This window comes from Gopherus evgoodei, chromosome 10 (genome assembly GCF_007399415.2).
Source record: "Gopherus evgoodei ecotype Sinaloan lineage chromosome 10, rGopEvg1_v1.p, whole genome shotgun sequence".
NCBI lineage: Eukaryota > Metazoa > Chordata > Testudines > Testudinidae > Gopherus > Gopherus evgoodei.
The window spans coordinates 76632794-76648367 of NC_044331.1; the positions used below are offsets into that span (position 1 = coordinate 76632794).

Genomic DNA, 15574 nt, shown 5'->3' on the forward strand with positions numbered 1-15574 from the left:
GTGCTGTTGGAGTTTATACAGGTATCACATGCTCTGTAGTTCAACTGGAATTCTGCGATAATTAGGATTAATTAAGGAGAAGATTTTCGCCTCAGTTAAGAAGTGGGAGGCAATGTTTTATTAGGCACAGCAATCAGGCAGTGCTGGGGAACAAACTCCACTAACAGCCTGTGCCCTGTCCTCCGCTCAGCATGAAAATGGCAGCTCTTATACCAGCCCCAGCGCAAGAGAGTAGATGGGTGGTATGTTAATTTGGGGGCAGAGCTAACACAGGCTGAACCCATCCCCATGAACAATGGTAGCTCAGCGAACATCAAGGCATTAAGAAGGGGTTAATGGAGCATTATCGATAAAGGCAGCAGACTCGGGCAAGATAGCAAATGTAAAGGCAGGGTCAAGCCAAGGGAACAGAAGCTAAAACCCGAGTTAAGCTGTTATCTGAGCCAAATGTACACCTAGAGAGCAGAGCGCACAGGCTGCCATCCAAGGAATCCATCAGAGTCGGGGAAGTGAAGTCACAAAGCCCTCAGTGGCTGGACTCTAGCTTGGCTGGACTCTAGCCCCACCTCCACCCAGACTCTAACTCCCACAGGTTTCATTGCTACTAGCCCAGCAGGGTCCTGCCCTCTCTGCTCTCTCTCACACCCCGACCCTAGGCTTAGCGCTGAAACAGGGCTTTGATTGATTGAAAGTGACACTTATTCCTAACCACCTCTCTGATGACACCAGTTAAACAAAGGACTCAGGAGCTTAAGTCAAGTTCTAACGCATCCTTATCCCCTGTAGGAAACAAGTTGGCTGCTTTGCTGTCAGTATCAGTCTGGGGGTCTCTCCCTGGCAGTGGGGCCAGATTGATGAATTACGCATGGGGTCTCAATAGCCTAACACAAGTTTAAGTAACAGCACAACAAGACTTCTTTGCTGAATGCAGAATTCCAGGTGTGTCCAAGCCCCTCACATCCTAAAACATCCCAACAGATGCTGTAAAATCTCTCCCCACATTTGGCCGATCCTCATCTCAGAGCCTGGCTGGCTGCAATACTGGGGCATTTTAAGTCTGTTCCTTTAGTTAATGAATAAACACAAAAAGGTCTTCAAGGCAGACAAGGCCAGTCTTTGGGAACGCCTGCCCCTCCCACAAATGTCTCACTCCCTGGTCCCAAGGTCACTCACCTCTGTCCATGAGCTGGTTGAAGAGCAGAGTGTTGGAGAAGAAGAAGAGGTAGGCAAACATCTGTGAGGCTATTTCAGGGTGCACTTCATATTGGTGGAGCAGGTCTAGCGTAGCCTGGTAGATCAACACCACTCTGCGTATTTCTTCAGGCAACTGGGATGATGCCCGCCAATCTTCCTGGCCCTCACTCTGGAAGGGGTTACACTCCAGGAGGGCAGGTAGAGATACATACAGAGACTGGACAGGAGGAGACAAGAAATACACAAGGATTCAAAGCGCTGGAGATTTACTGTGGGAAGCAATTCTGCATTGGCCACATGGTGACCTAAACAGGTCTTCTGAATCTCTCATTTCCATGATCCCATAACCAGCTCAAGCCCCGCTGTTCTCAAACAAGGAAGGGCGTATTTCTTGCCCCTCACGGACTAATCCCTTGTGACCTGCAAGCTTGCTCGGCCCTGTCCCTAAGCAATAATTTAACACCATACATGGTGGTCAGTTGGTCTCGGTCTGTTTTGGGGAACAAATGGAATGTGAGATACAAACTACTGTAGATATTAAGTGAAAGGAATGGTGCCCGTTCTATGCACCCACATGGTAACTGAAGATCTAATACACATGCTATGAAAAAAAGGCAGAAGACAAAAGCAGTGTCCAATTAGAGACACTTTCCTTTGTGTAAATGAGGAAGGTTGAAAAGCAGTGTCCAATCAAAGCTTTTGCTTGTATGCAAATGAGACAGGATCAGCATCAACCAATCAGCCAGGGGCAGAGGCTGCTGGAATAGTGGAACAATCTTTCCACAGAGGGGGAAAAAAAGAGCTACAAATAGAATCAAGAAGAAAAATAGTCCATTTCCCAGCGAGAGGCCAAGTCTGTAATCACCAGACCTGGCAGAGGGAGCTGGTGGAAAGGCAGCATCATCAGTCAAGTTTAACGTCTCTTTCAATGGAAACAAGTCCCCACCCTGCAGACACAAGCAGCCTTTCTCTGTGCCCACACTGCCCATACTGTTCAGCGCTCCATAATGAGCACTTGCAATAAAATTTCACTCCAGGGGCCTAACAGAGCGTCCAGAAGGAATATTTCCATCATGTCCATGAATCAATTCATTATACCCAGGGCTATTACTGTACAGTAAATCACAAACGAGCTGAAGAAGGCTGGACGCGCTATCCCCACAACTCTTCCTACTGATCTGTGGGCCACGCATTTCCCCCTGGCTTCCTGTGGCCCGGTCCCTTGTTTCCAAGTTGTCAGCCATGCAGAGAACTGTTCCGTCGTAATTTCACACTCTCCTCGGGCTGTGACCATCACTGGGACACTTGAGCCCAAAGGAAAATGAATCCAAAAGTTACAAGGTGGAGTGAGGGAGAACAAGTGGCTGTGCAGCCTGAGCTAAGCCATTCACGAATGCCTCCCTAGGAGACAGTGCTACTGTTAATGCTTCAGGGACCTCTCACCCGCCAGAAATTCACTGCGCTCAGGTCAGGGTACCTGACATGCAGCTCTCCCCCACTGCCAATCACCTGCTAGGGTGATGGTATTAAAACTCGCCCAGTTTGCTATCTAGATTCTTATACAGCGTAATAGCATCTTTCAAAGATCACGAGGCGCTCACATACTATGGAAATGGGGGGCTCATATTAGTAAACAGCATCCGAGCAGCTCGTAATCCCTAATGGATTTTATACTCACACCCATCTGAGAGCTAGGAACGTATCCTCCTCATTTTACAGGGTACATCAAATGCCTCACCTAAGGTCAAGCCACAAGCCTATAGCTGAGCTGGGAAGTTCACCCCAACCCCTAAGTCTGAGTCTACTGCTCTGTGTCTGTCTTACCTATTCAGACTGCAAGTTCTTTGGGGCAAGGGCTCTCTCTTACTACATGTTTGTGCTATGCCTGGCCCAGTGGGGCCTTGATTCTGGCTGAGCACTGCAGGTGCTGCTGTAATAGAAAAAAAAACAACAGCTAAATAACTTGGGCCATCCAAAAACATCGACATGGTTTCTGAAAAACTCAACCTGTTTGATCATTTCTGACCCCTCAAAAAGTCATTTCTGACCCTCTTCAGTGACTCAGGGAAGTTAGAGAAAGTCAAATCCCCTGGTGCCAGCATTTCTTGCACTGCATCCTAGAGACCAGCGTTTTTTAATACAGAGGAAGCTTGCAGGAACCAGTATATTTGTTAGAACTCAGCAGAAAGAAGAACCTGCTGTCCCAGGACAGGATGGAGAGGGAGGGCAATTTCAGACACGGGTGCTCAGTTGGGAGACTTCTCTCGTCGATCTCCCGTCATCCCCCTTTGATTTCCAGTGAGATACTGTCAGCACAAGGCTCCTCTTCACCCTCTGGATTAGGTTGTGCATTAGCAGGAGAGAGGGGGAGGGGTTGGGGGTGCACATACCTTGGAGATATAGTAGACACACTGCTGAAAAGTATACATGATCACTTCCTCTAGCACTGTCATGGCTTCCTCGCTGGCTGTGATGGTTGACGAGAACAGAGACTCCTTAGAACCTAAAGGACAAAGACAGCAATGGAACGTGTCAGAGCAAAGGGCTCCAAATTGGGCCTGTTAGTTACTGCAAAGGAAGCATGGCTAGTAGTTACAGTGTGGGATTGGGAGCCAGAAGTTTTGGATTCTATTTCTAGCTCTTCCACTGACTCATTGTGTGCCCCTGAGAAAATCACAGCTTCTTTGTACCTCAGCACCTCGGTCTGTAAAAGGGGGACCGCTCTCCTCTCTGATCTCACAGGAAGGACATAAGCCCTAATTTAGCAATATTGGTAAAATGCATTAGGCTCCTGGATGGCAAGCGCTATAAAAGATACAGAACTCTTGATTAACAGTGTTGTAGCAGCAATAGTTCCCTACTGGGTGGCATAACTTACACTGCTGTCTTGCGAAGGCGCCCAAGAGTGAGGACTATTTCAAAGAGCGGCAGAAGAGCTGGCCTGGAGGAGAACTGATGCCTACGTTATTTCTTACAGTCACTCTCAAATGGAAAAAAAATCAGGTAGCAGATGCATCCTTGGGTTGCACTACTTCACCTGGCCATTTGATGTCCCCACTGCACTAGTGAAATTAAAGCTGAAGATGCATTTATCTGGCTTGACTTTGAGAAGCTGGACAGCTCAATATGGCTCTTTTAAGACAGAGGTTCAGAAAGAGAAACCATTCCCATCTGAGGCCATTTGGTGCATATGGTGCTCTTGTTTTAGTGGACAGATACCCACATCACAAAAAGCACATTGACACTGTCACCAGTGCTGGCAGTCACAGCAAAAGGCCTGAGAATGAATGCACAAGAGAGAGCTCCTGTTCCCTAGCAGAGATGGTCCACTCCAGATCAGAGTGCAGAGCAGACACACCGCCAGGGCAGCATGCACTTCCATTGCCCAGCTGAACCCTCCTGTCTCCAAGGCAGCAGTCTCCAAGACCACGACTGCAACCCCCTGAATTCGCTTCAATACAAGAGAACTCAGCTGGTTCTCTCTTTTCTTCTCTCATTGTATCATCTTTGCCAGGATCCACCTGCCCCTTAGTCAGTCTACAAAGGATACTGCACTGGAGACAATATAAATTCACACTAGTGCCTTCCCTTCCCACAGTGGCTCGGGAGCCATTACAGGATGCCATGTCAGGAATCAAAAACTCCAACCCTGCATTCTGCTGGTGGCTTTTCCTGGCTCTCCCTTAAAGACATGAAACTGCACTTCACTTTCCTTGGTGCATTGTGAGCAGGGAGTGTGGACAGAAATCCAGATCTAATAAAACACAGGGTTGCCATAGTAGTAGTAAACACATATATGTCGTATTTCTGGGTGCTGATAGGTGGGGGGGGGTGTTAATATTTCCACTACAGGCGAACATTTTTCTTCTAGCAATGCTTCGATATCAGTCCAGATTTGCAGCCCGCCAGCCCCATATGCTGAATATTTGTGCAGCTGGATGAAGTGCTTTCCAAACACAGCTTGTCAGAAAACTTTGCCTTTGGAACAGAAGAGAAGGTCTCAATAGCTTTGCCAAACTAGCACCACCCTCACGCTCCTTTGATGTGGAATCAGAAAGAGGGAAATTCCATATCATCATCCACCTGACCATTCCCCAAGTCCCATTTGCAGATGGTTAGTGAAGGACTTTTCAGCCACACACACTTTTGCGGCAGTTCAGGGAGGCAAACTGGTGAATTTTTAAGGCTCAGGAAAGTGAGGGGCTAATCAGACTGAATCAATCCATGTGTAATGAAGGCAGGAGCATTGTAAACTTCTACATACAGAGCACCTGAATCCTGATCTACAGCCCCACTTGCTATTCCAATAGCAGGACCCTTCACTGCTGTGCCAAGAAACCTTAGTCCCAATCTGCTATTCTAATCCTGACCTATTTGGAACGGAGACTGCTAATCACACTGGCCTCTATAAAGGCTGGCAAATACCTACTCCAGAACAGGCTGACACTACTCAAACTTATTTCACTTGTAACCCGAGGATGATGCGAACCCAAGTTTCTTAAGTGAAAAGCCAATGTAAACATTTAAAAACACGGCCATAAGAAGATTTTCAAATCTGACATGAAAAATAACATTGGCTACGCAGAAGAAAACCTTGGTGCTCATCTGTCTCAGGCAATTTCAATTGAAAACCCAGGTGCTAGGGAATCTGCCAATGCAGGATTTCAAACCAGAAAATAAGGAGCACAGACAAACATAGCCAGTCCATGTTATGAATATTTCTGATCACATGCCGGCAGGTGGGGGTGACTGCAGAGAGGGGTATGGAGACACAAGGGATAGCTCTTCCTGGGACCCGTGTGTAGACTATGGATTCCGTAAGCTCCTGAACGTATTCAGTACTGTGTGATCTGTTTAAGGAGGTCCCTAGTAGTACCTCTGGTCCTGAGCGATTGTCACCCAAGCTGTCCTCAAGTTGCTCAGCTGTTGTCCAAAGCTTTTGGGGAATAATATTCAAAAGGAAGCCAGCCCCAGGTTCGGTGAGCGATCCAATTGGGTCCTGGTGCTGATTTCTGTGAATCTATTTGTAAGTATTCACCAAACAGTTTCAACAAATAATTTTCAGCCTATGGGCTGGTTCACAAATGGTTTGCTCTGACTACGCTGTATCCTGACCGGTCATCTAAATCACATGGGATCAGGAAAGTAACAAAAAAGAAGTAACACATTTTCTGGCACAATTTTTCAGGAAAATATTAATTAGTGCTACGACTCATGAAACTGCTGGGATTGGCACAAGGCTTCATGAATACCAGGTCATCCAGCTACGCACGGATGGTATGTCCCTACAAAGCTGCAAACTGAACATGGGGCTTTTAGTCACAAAAATATACCCAAATCAGGGTTGTTGGGTTTAGTTTGTTTTGCGTTTTTTTTAACTATTCAATCTGCTCTAATTATAGGACAGAATTGCTCATACAGCAATGTCTAAACACCTGCATTTCCCAGGGGTACAACGCTTTTCTCATACTATTTCATATCACCTGAGTGGAAAAGCAATTCCTAAATTCAACAAGGGTGTTTAAAAAATGTGACAGGAGACACACCCTCACTTGTAGAAAGATAGGGGCCAGCACAGGGTTTCTCATCCTTACGTATACCTGGAATTCCCCCCGTCTCTCACAAAACTCTCCCCCCATTGAGCAATCTGGGAAAAGGGGGCGGTCCTGGCCCCTGGTCTAGACAGACAGATTGCAATGAATGGGAAGGGAAAAGGTGTAGGAAAAAACCTCTCCTTTTCTTTTGCCAGCCTTTGGGTTCGGTGCGCTCCAATGTACTGGTTAGACTTTGAAAATCAAAAGTATTTCGCTTATTCTGAGGCTATGACTTTTTTATTTTTAAAAATCTTCCCACAGATATTTCTTGAGAGATGTCAAGAGGCCAAAATACTGATTTTAACCTTTCCCTCACCCTCTTGTTTATGTTATTTTTTTCCCTCCTGATTCACCAAAACCTGCCCAGGCACAAGATGTATTTATATGACACTACACTGCTTCCCCGCCCCCTCCCCCAAGCCCCACCGCCCTCCCAGCTGAGCATCAGCCCGTCGATTCAGGATGGCCCCAGTTCGGCCATCCAGCTCAATTCACTTAAATACTTGCTTAAATTTAGCCACAGCATAAGTTCCATTGATGTCAATGGGGCTTAAGAACGTGTTGAAAGTTAAGCATGTGCCTAAGTGCTTTGCTGAACAGGGCTGGACTTAAGCACTCACTTAAGTGCTTTGCTGAAGTAAGGCCTGGAATGGGCAAGGGGTAAATCTCTCTCCTTTACAATGCCCTGGAGTTTTAAGCAAATGTCGCTCAGCCCGCAAACCCAGAATGCTCCTTCATTTGCATGCTTGCTGCCTTCGCTCTTGCACGTGGCATGGACTTCACTTTCCCAGAGACCATTCCCACTAAGGGAACAGACCTATTTAAAGAATCCTCTCTCTAGATAGCAACCCAAATTGAGCTGTTCCCACCAATTACAGCCCAGGAGGGACCAAACACTACCAGTCAGGGAAGACAAGTGTCCCAGAATCCCTCTGGGGATATGAGAGAGGAATGCAGGCAGGTGTTCATCTCAGAGACCCTTCAGCTACTAAATGCCAGCAAAGGAAGGAGAAGATCTGACACTAGAGAGCAGCAGAGGGAGGGGCTGGTCACTGAACATTGGATTAGCTGCTGCAAGGAGAGCCTGCTTGGATCTGTCCCTGGCCAATTTAAGCAGAATTCCCCATGCATGTTACCCAGCATGTATCTGGGTAATTATCATCCACCTAAGCACAATGACCTAGGGTTCTGAGTACTGGAGATCTGGCCCAGGAGGGTTTTCTCTCACTCTCCTCCAGTCCTAGTGATCAGCAGCAAATGCCCACCGTCATCTTCCTTGACTTTTCATTTCTTGTAAGCTTGCTGACACTGTAAATACATATCACATCTCTCTATCAATAGTCCGCTGCAAGCTGAGTATCACCCATCTCTCTCATATCTGTAGACTGTACTTATCCATAGTAATACTCCCGTTATGAGAGTCATCCAGTAGGGTGTGGGTTTTGCCAGCTACACCATAACTGACACCACTTAGTAATACTTCTAGCGCTTGGTTGTTTCCCACCTTCCTGGATAGAACTGGCTGGAAAAAATTGAATTTCAAATTTCTTTTGTCAAAAAACAGGGACAAATTTTTTGCAAGATGTTTTGTGAAAAGCGTTCATGGTTTTCAGCCAGCCCTACCCTTGCATTTGTGCACGGACACGTCTGTGCATTCATACGCTTATCCTTCATCTTTGGTTTCAGCACTTGCTGCCTGAAGTGCTCTCTCTGCCTTTTTTCAATCAGCATGAAGCCTTCCCAACAATCCTTGCCCGTGTTGGATCCAGGAATGATCAAAGATTTCCCTTAGATTCCAACTGGAAGAGAAGCCATCCTAAATCTATTTTTTACAAACAGGGAGAAAATGATCACGACTGTGAGAATAATAAGGAAGCTTCTTGACTTCAGAATAGTAAGGACTGGATTTACAGAATGCAGCTGTACATGGACATGATGGGGATTTAGGAACACACATTGTGAGAAATGAAAATAGGGTGAAATCCTGGCCCCACTGCAGTCAATGAGAGGTTTGCCATTGACCTCAGTGAAGCCACCATCTCACCCCAGCGAGTAAGGCCCAGTCGAAGGAAGTATTGAAACCCAGCAATGCAGAAAGCAGCTAGATCACCCTAAAAAACACCACAATTGAGAAGGCAAAGACTGCAGTTCCAGTGAGACTTCATAAAGGGTTGTTCAAAGAGAAGGATACAAAATGACAACAACTGTACTGTGATGGGAAAGTGGAGTGGTGAACAAAGAAGAAAAGAGAGATCTTTAGGAATGGCCGACTACCAATAAGGGCTGCAAAAATGGAGAGAGAGACTTTTACAAATCTACCCGGGGGACAGCGTCTGCCCATGCCCTGTGTTCTGCGTATGTGTTGGGGGGAGGATACTAGAGACAAAATGGGGCCTGTAATAAATGAGGAAGGAGAGCAAGGGTGAGATTTTCCAAATCACTCTGCGTTAGCCTAGCTCATGTACCCCTGGGGTACGCAGAGGTCTTCCAGGGGGTACATCAACTCATCTAGATATTTGCCTAGTTTTACAACAGGCTACATAAAAAGCACTAGCGAAGTCAGTACAAACTAAGATTTCATAGAGACAATGACTTGTTTATACTGCTCTGTATATTGTACACTGAAGTATAAGTACAATATTTATATTCCAACTGATTTATTTTATTCAGGGGGAGAGATAGCTCAGTGGTTTGCGCATTGGCCTGCTAAACCCAGAGTTGTGAATTCAATTCTTGAGGGGGCCATTTAGGGACCTGGGATAAAAATCTGTCTGGGGATGGGTCCCCCTTAGAGCAGGGGGCTGGACCAGATGACCTCCTGAGGTCCCTTCCAACCCTGATAGTCTATGATTGTATCATAAAAATGAGAAAGTCAGTAATTGTTCCATACTAGCATGCTGTGACACTTTTGTATTTTTGTCTGATTTTTCTAAGCAAGTAGTTTTTAAGTGAGGTGAAACTTGGCGGTATGCAAGACAAATCAGACTCCTGACAGGAGGCCAGTAATCTGGAAAGACTGAGAGGCACTGGCCTAGCTCTCTCCCACTGCAGTCTGTGGGAGCTTTGCCATTGACAGCAGTGGGAGCAGAGCTGGGCCAACACTGAGTGCTTTTGACAAATCTCTCTTTAAATTAACACAGGCTCAACAATGGTGAGAAACATAAATAAAATCATTTGGGACAACTGGGAAATTCAAACAGTGAGGAACAGCAGGGGTGGGCATACTCGGACCAATGGTGGGGAAGCCACCAGGCTGCAAGAAAACCCAGAGAAAGATTCAAAGAAAAGATAAAGACCTAATTAGTTTCAGGATCCTCTCTTGACATCGTACTGAGCCCTGCAATGGATGAACTGAACCCCAACTCCTGGGGTTTATCCTCTCACTTTCCCAGCTGCTGCTCATATGCACCCTGCACTTTCTGAGGGCTGCAGTATTTTTAGCCTACAAGCACATTTTTTAGAGTGCTCACTGATTAAGAATGCACCCGCTGTCCCACCCTCCCACCCACACATTGGTCTTTACATCGTGTATCAGCATGGGAACCAAGATAGCATAGGACATGGAGAGCATCCAGCACGCAGCTGGTTTGCCTCTTGAGTGCTTTGCTCCTTCTCCCTCCGAGGGGAATGAGAAAACGAAACGAGGCCATGCTGAGAGTGAAGCCTGGCTAATCCCCTCGCCATATTAGACTCCCTGCGACTGCAAGCTGTCACCACTCATTTGATAAGGGGGATTATGTCCCTCCCAAGTGTTCACAGGGCTGGAGGACTTAGCTTAGCAGCCCTGAGAGCTAGTTGTGCTTCCACAGAGGCACAGGTAATACTGAGCAACACTGCTAACCAGGTAGCCAGTCTTGTCTGCGATCTAATGGATTCACTTCACAGGGTGGAGTGAGAGGTGAGGCTGCAGAATGCAGAACAAGGGATGGCAGCCAGCCAGGGGTTTCCAACTGTGGCCTGGAGGACTGGGCGGTCTGCCGAATACTCCCAGAGCCTCATCCTTACCGATGTTGCATCTCTTTCCTCTTATCTCAGTGGCCAAGGGTTCAGGGAAAGGACCTTGTTACCTCAGGTATCAACACGCAGATACCAGTCCATTCCTGGTGACAGAAGTCATGGTGACCCTTTGGTTGCAATGGGATCCATGCCCCAAAATCATATCCATTAATGGCTTCAAAAGGCTACATGCAAGAGCTCATCCTTACACAAGCCCCTTTGACAAGGTGGCTGAAACCCAGTAGGGCCAAGTGAGTTCCCTGGACTCAAAGGCAGGTGGCGTGATAGCCCATGAAGTATAAGGGAGAAAGGAGTAGTGCTCCAGTGGGAGAGGATCTAGGGCATGAGCTGAGCAGTCCTGAGGGAGGAACCTTGGGAGCAGCTAAGCCTTGGGGAAAGTTTGATCTGAGCTTTATTATCTCATTAATAAACCAAAATCCCGGGAAGGAGGTCAGTTTTGACACTACACAATGGGAGGACTTTGTTTTCGAGCCAGCTGGAAAAGGCACTTGCTTAACACTAATTACTAATACTAACTATACTAAGAGGTAAACAACTATATACAATGGACACTGGAAAGGCGCTTGCCAAGGCAAGACCTATGGGACATTTCAGCTAACCGTTACTGGCAGTAAGAAGGGTCTGGTGGGCAGGCAGGGCTCTATATTGAGCCACTGAGCACTGACCCGACAGATGCTGCTAGAAGGAAAATCTTTCAGTTGTCGTGCCCATGTGCACACACACACCTGACTGGAATGGATATGAACAAGCATTCGAAGAAGAATCTCCTTTTCACGTCTGTTTAAAAGGAACTCTTCAGACACACAAGAGCCCTGATTTTAAGACTGACTTTAATACAGCCTCCTTTTTTACCTTTGCACCTGCAATTGCACAGGTAAGCAATTCTGCACTCAGGAGTGAGTGGTGGGGAGCAGAGCCCAGCAGGACATTCAAGCTTCCACATGCTATGGCTGCCTTGGCTCAATCCCCAGCGGACGTGCCACAAAAGGCACCACAGTTTATCATTCAGGAACCTGCTCAGGAGACGTCCTAGAGAGCTGGTGTGGTCATGAGCACTGTGGGTGACGTTCCCTTACTTTCCACAAACCCCAGTATTATCGAAGGGCATATCTGGGATAAAGAGGCAACATGGTGGTCCTCTGAAGTCAGGATGGAAGTACCTTGCTGGAGCAGCAATAGAGGAAAACCCCAGCAAACCAGCTTGGTGGTACAGTGCCCCCTTTGCCTGACATGTCACACAGCAGGCATACGGCTGGGGAAGTTTTGCACTAAGGAGGCGTATCGGTATAAAGAAGCATGAGTCCTACCCTTGACATCCAGCTCCTCCTCCAGGCTCTGGATGTAGACAGGGGATTTCTGTTGGATAAAGTACAGGAGCTCAATGGAGTTGGACATCCAGAAGAGAATGTGCTGCAGGTCTGGGACCAGGTCTGTGACGGAGAAGCGGGACAAGGATCCAGGATCCTGACTGGTGAGACAGAGAAGGCAAGAGGAGAGTTTCAGACTCCGGACAGGACAAAGCTGGTTGCAGTTGCAGTCTGTCTGTGTGCACAACATCCCCGGCTACGGGAAAAGGCTTGTGCCCCTCTCAGAGGCTGGTGATGCAGGATAGTCCCAGCGGGCATGAACAATGCAGTAATGGATACACCGGCAGCACAGACAACACTCCGGTATTTTATTCTCTCCTGCGACTGCACGACACACTTTTCCCCGACACGCTCAGAAGTTTCAGAATGAGCATGGTCACAGACTATTGCCAGCACAAGAGTTATGGGCTTAGAAAGCAAACCCAAACCAAACCCAGCAGCTGGCTTCCCCTGGGGAGTTACGGAAGTGCTGTGAAACTACTCTGCAAATCAGCAATGGAATTCCTGTTTCCCGGTCAGTGGAAACACCACAGCCCAGCACCCCAGAGACCAAATGCTGGATCTCGGTGATTTTCTAACCATCCTGAGAACCTCTGACCTGCTGACTTACAGTCAGGTGCTGAGGACCTCCTGAGAAATGCTGAGCAACCTCAATCAGAGCTGAAGATACCGTGTTTCCAAGGCTCTTAGGAATTAACAACAATACTAATGGCAGCCACATGATTCCTTCTCCCCGGTCATGCGGTACAGTGCAGTGGCAGCCAACAGTGGTATACAAGGGTTTGGGGAACATGAAAACAAATGAGAAAAGTGATGCATCAAAAACAAAGCCTGGAGCAGACGGGACTCCAACAGGGTCACCGAGATTGGGCACAAGTCTCGGAAGCGACAGGGGGACTGTCAGGTGCCCAACTTGAGACTCGTGATTTTCAGAAAGTGGTGAGCACCTGCCCTCTGAAAACAAGCCCCCTTTTAAGGTGTCTTACATTAGGCACCTACAAATCACTCTTGAAAGTCATTCCCAGAGCCCTGCCCTATTAACAGCAGCCCTAACCCCCAGTCTGGAGAGCCCAGGTGCACTAAAGCAGCATTGAAACCAAAAAAGACTTTCTGCAAAAATGCTCTTGACAAAGGCAAAGTTTTGGCTCAAATGTTTGTTTTAGCACTTTGGCTTGATGCGAAAGGCGCTGAATCAATGGGAGCTGAAAGCACTTAGCTCCTCTCAGGATCAGGCCCTTTATATAGCACTGCAAATGCTGAGGAGACTTTTCAACCAGCCTGGATTTTGTCTGTGAATTTAGTGCTGAAGACTGGCTCTCAATCCAGAGGCTGAGTACAGTACAGAGAGCAGCAACCCACTTGAGTTAACCGAGGGTTTATAAAAAAAAAAATAATTAAAAAAATCTGGAAAATTTCTTAACTAGCGAAATGCTTTTCATGCTATGATCACTCAGAAAATGGTTGGATGGGATTTCTGATAACTTTGTAAAACAAGCTCACTTTAGAACAACCATGAAAAATTTTGGCCTCAAAAGATACTTTGCTGAGGAATGTTTTAAGCCAGTCAAAAATAGGGACCTTGGGCAAAAATGCTCCATTGTAGCCACTTTTATAGGATTGCTCACACAACACAATAATGAACCAACACCTGTACACAGCCCCGAATGGAAGAAGCTGAACTATATGACTATAACAGATGGATAGGCTTATCTTTACCACACTGTGATTTACCATACCCCCCATGAAATTCCTTAGCACCAAGTCATCTGGCTGCCCTGTAGTTCACCCCTGGATTTTACAGCTTCAGTCTTGGTTATTGTACCCTCAGAGCCCCGTGAAATGTGTCTCTCGGCCTGGAGCTTGTGGTTACCTCAGGGGATCAGTGGGAGTTCCATACACAGAATATGGCAGGATTAAGCTTGCTGCCATTGGACGCACACGCATCGCTGCCACCAGGGGTGGCTCTAGGCATTTTGCCGCCCTAAGCACGGCAGGCAGGGAGGTCCTCCAAAGCCGCAGGACCAGAGGAGGTCCTCCAAAGCCGCAGGACCAGAGGACCCTCTGCAGGCAAGCCGCCAAAGGCAGCCTGCCTGCTGCCCTCGTGGCACCGGCAGAGCACCCCCCTTGGCTTGCCGCCCCAAGCACGCGCTTGGCGTGCTGGGGCCTGGAGCCACCCCTGGCTGTCACTGACTGCAAAAGGAGCCGCAAACACATGTGTAAGGATGGAATGTAACCCACTGTACCAAAGAGTCTCTTGAACTCATAGAGCCCCTGCTTCAATCCCCTTTCCCTGCCCATACTCTATGTGGCTACTTGCAGGAGGTAGTTCTGCCCAAGGTTCCTGCTCACGCCTATCATGGCTAATTTTAAAATGACACTCCCCAAATCTGAGACATACACAGGGCCAAGGTCTTTTAAAGAGACTAGTGACCTGGGACCTCAGTTTTTGGGATGCCCAACTGTGAGACACCCGAAAAGGGTCTGGATTTTCAGAAAGTGCAGAGTATTCACCTCTGAAAGCCAGGCTCCTGTAGAGTGTCTCAAGATGGGCACCCAAAGGCATGGCCATTTTTGAAAATCTCGCATTTAATATGAAGAAATCAAATAATATCAATCTTAGTATGAAGAATGTGTGGCTGGGCTTCCCAGCTGCTGGTGACAGCTGGCACTGCTGGCACAAACGGCAAGACTGTATGTGTGCAAGAGGTAAACGCAGCAGCACAATGTCACACAAGAGGGGAAATGCAACACGTCAGTCAAGTGTTCTGGAGCATTAATTTACTAATTTATCTCTTCTGATGTTCGGAAAATAGTGTAAGGAAAAGTAGGCCAACGCCAGGCCCCTGGGGGACGTACTGAGGTTGGATCCAGCATAAATACAGGATGGAGTGAGGCAATTAACCCATTCAGGGCTGCGGAATGTACAACACGCATCCACCTGCAGTCCACATGCATGTAAACCCTGACTGTCAAGGAATCACATCACTCAGGGAATGCATGAGCAGGGACCTGGTATAAAAGTGTGTCACAGGGCTACTATGCTGTATGGCCCAGTAGCTAGGGGAGTGGACTGGAATGCAGGAAATTACAGTTCAATTCCCAATTCTACCACTGACCTGGTAAGAGACCTTGGATGAAGTCACTTCAGCTTCCTATACCTGTTTCCCCTCCTTCCCTTTGTCTATTTAAACTCTTTGGGGGACTGTCACTATGTGTTAATCACAACAAACCCCCAAGGTGTTACTGTAAAACAACAAAAGAAAAATCTCTATTCGCTCACCATCTGTGCTTTAAGGGCCTAAATCTTTTTAAATGGCCTCCAGTTCTGCTGGCACAAATGCTAGCACTCCACTTTCTAAGGGCATGTCTGCACTTTGAACTGTGGGTATGATTCCAAGCTAG

At 47.3% G+C, this 15574-nt stretch overlaps 1 protein-coding gene across 6 annotated transcripts in view; it reads right to left on the bottom strand.

The window, feature by feature from the left end:
* RADIL (Rap associating with DIL domain) overlaps positions 1–15574 on the bottom strand; it is a 71761-nt gene that overhangs the window by 17973 nt on the left and 38214 nt on the right. For all 6 annotated transcript variants that reach the window (XR_004002237.1, XM_030577013.1, XM_030577012.1 and 3 more), the window contains 3 exons: positions 12113–12273; positions 3585–3697; positions 1174–1411 (listed from right to left, as the gene is read on the bottom strand). Coding sequence is in view for 5 of the 6 variants with exons in the window: in XM_030577013.1 (XP_030432873.1) it covers positions 1174–1411; positions 3585–3697; positions 12113–12273 (512 nt within the window). In the remaining variant the exon portion in view is untranslated. The remainder of the gene's footprint in view (positions 1–1173; positions 1412–3584; positions 3698–12112; positions 12274–15574) is intronic.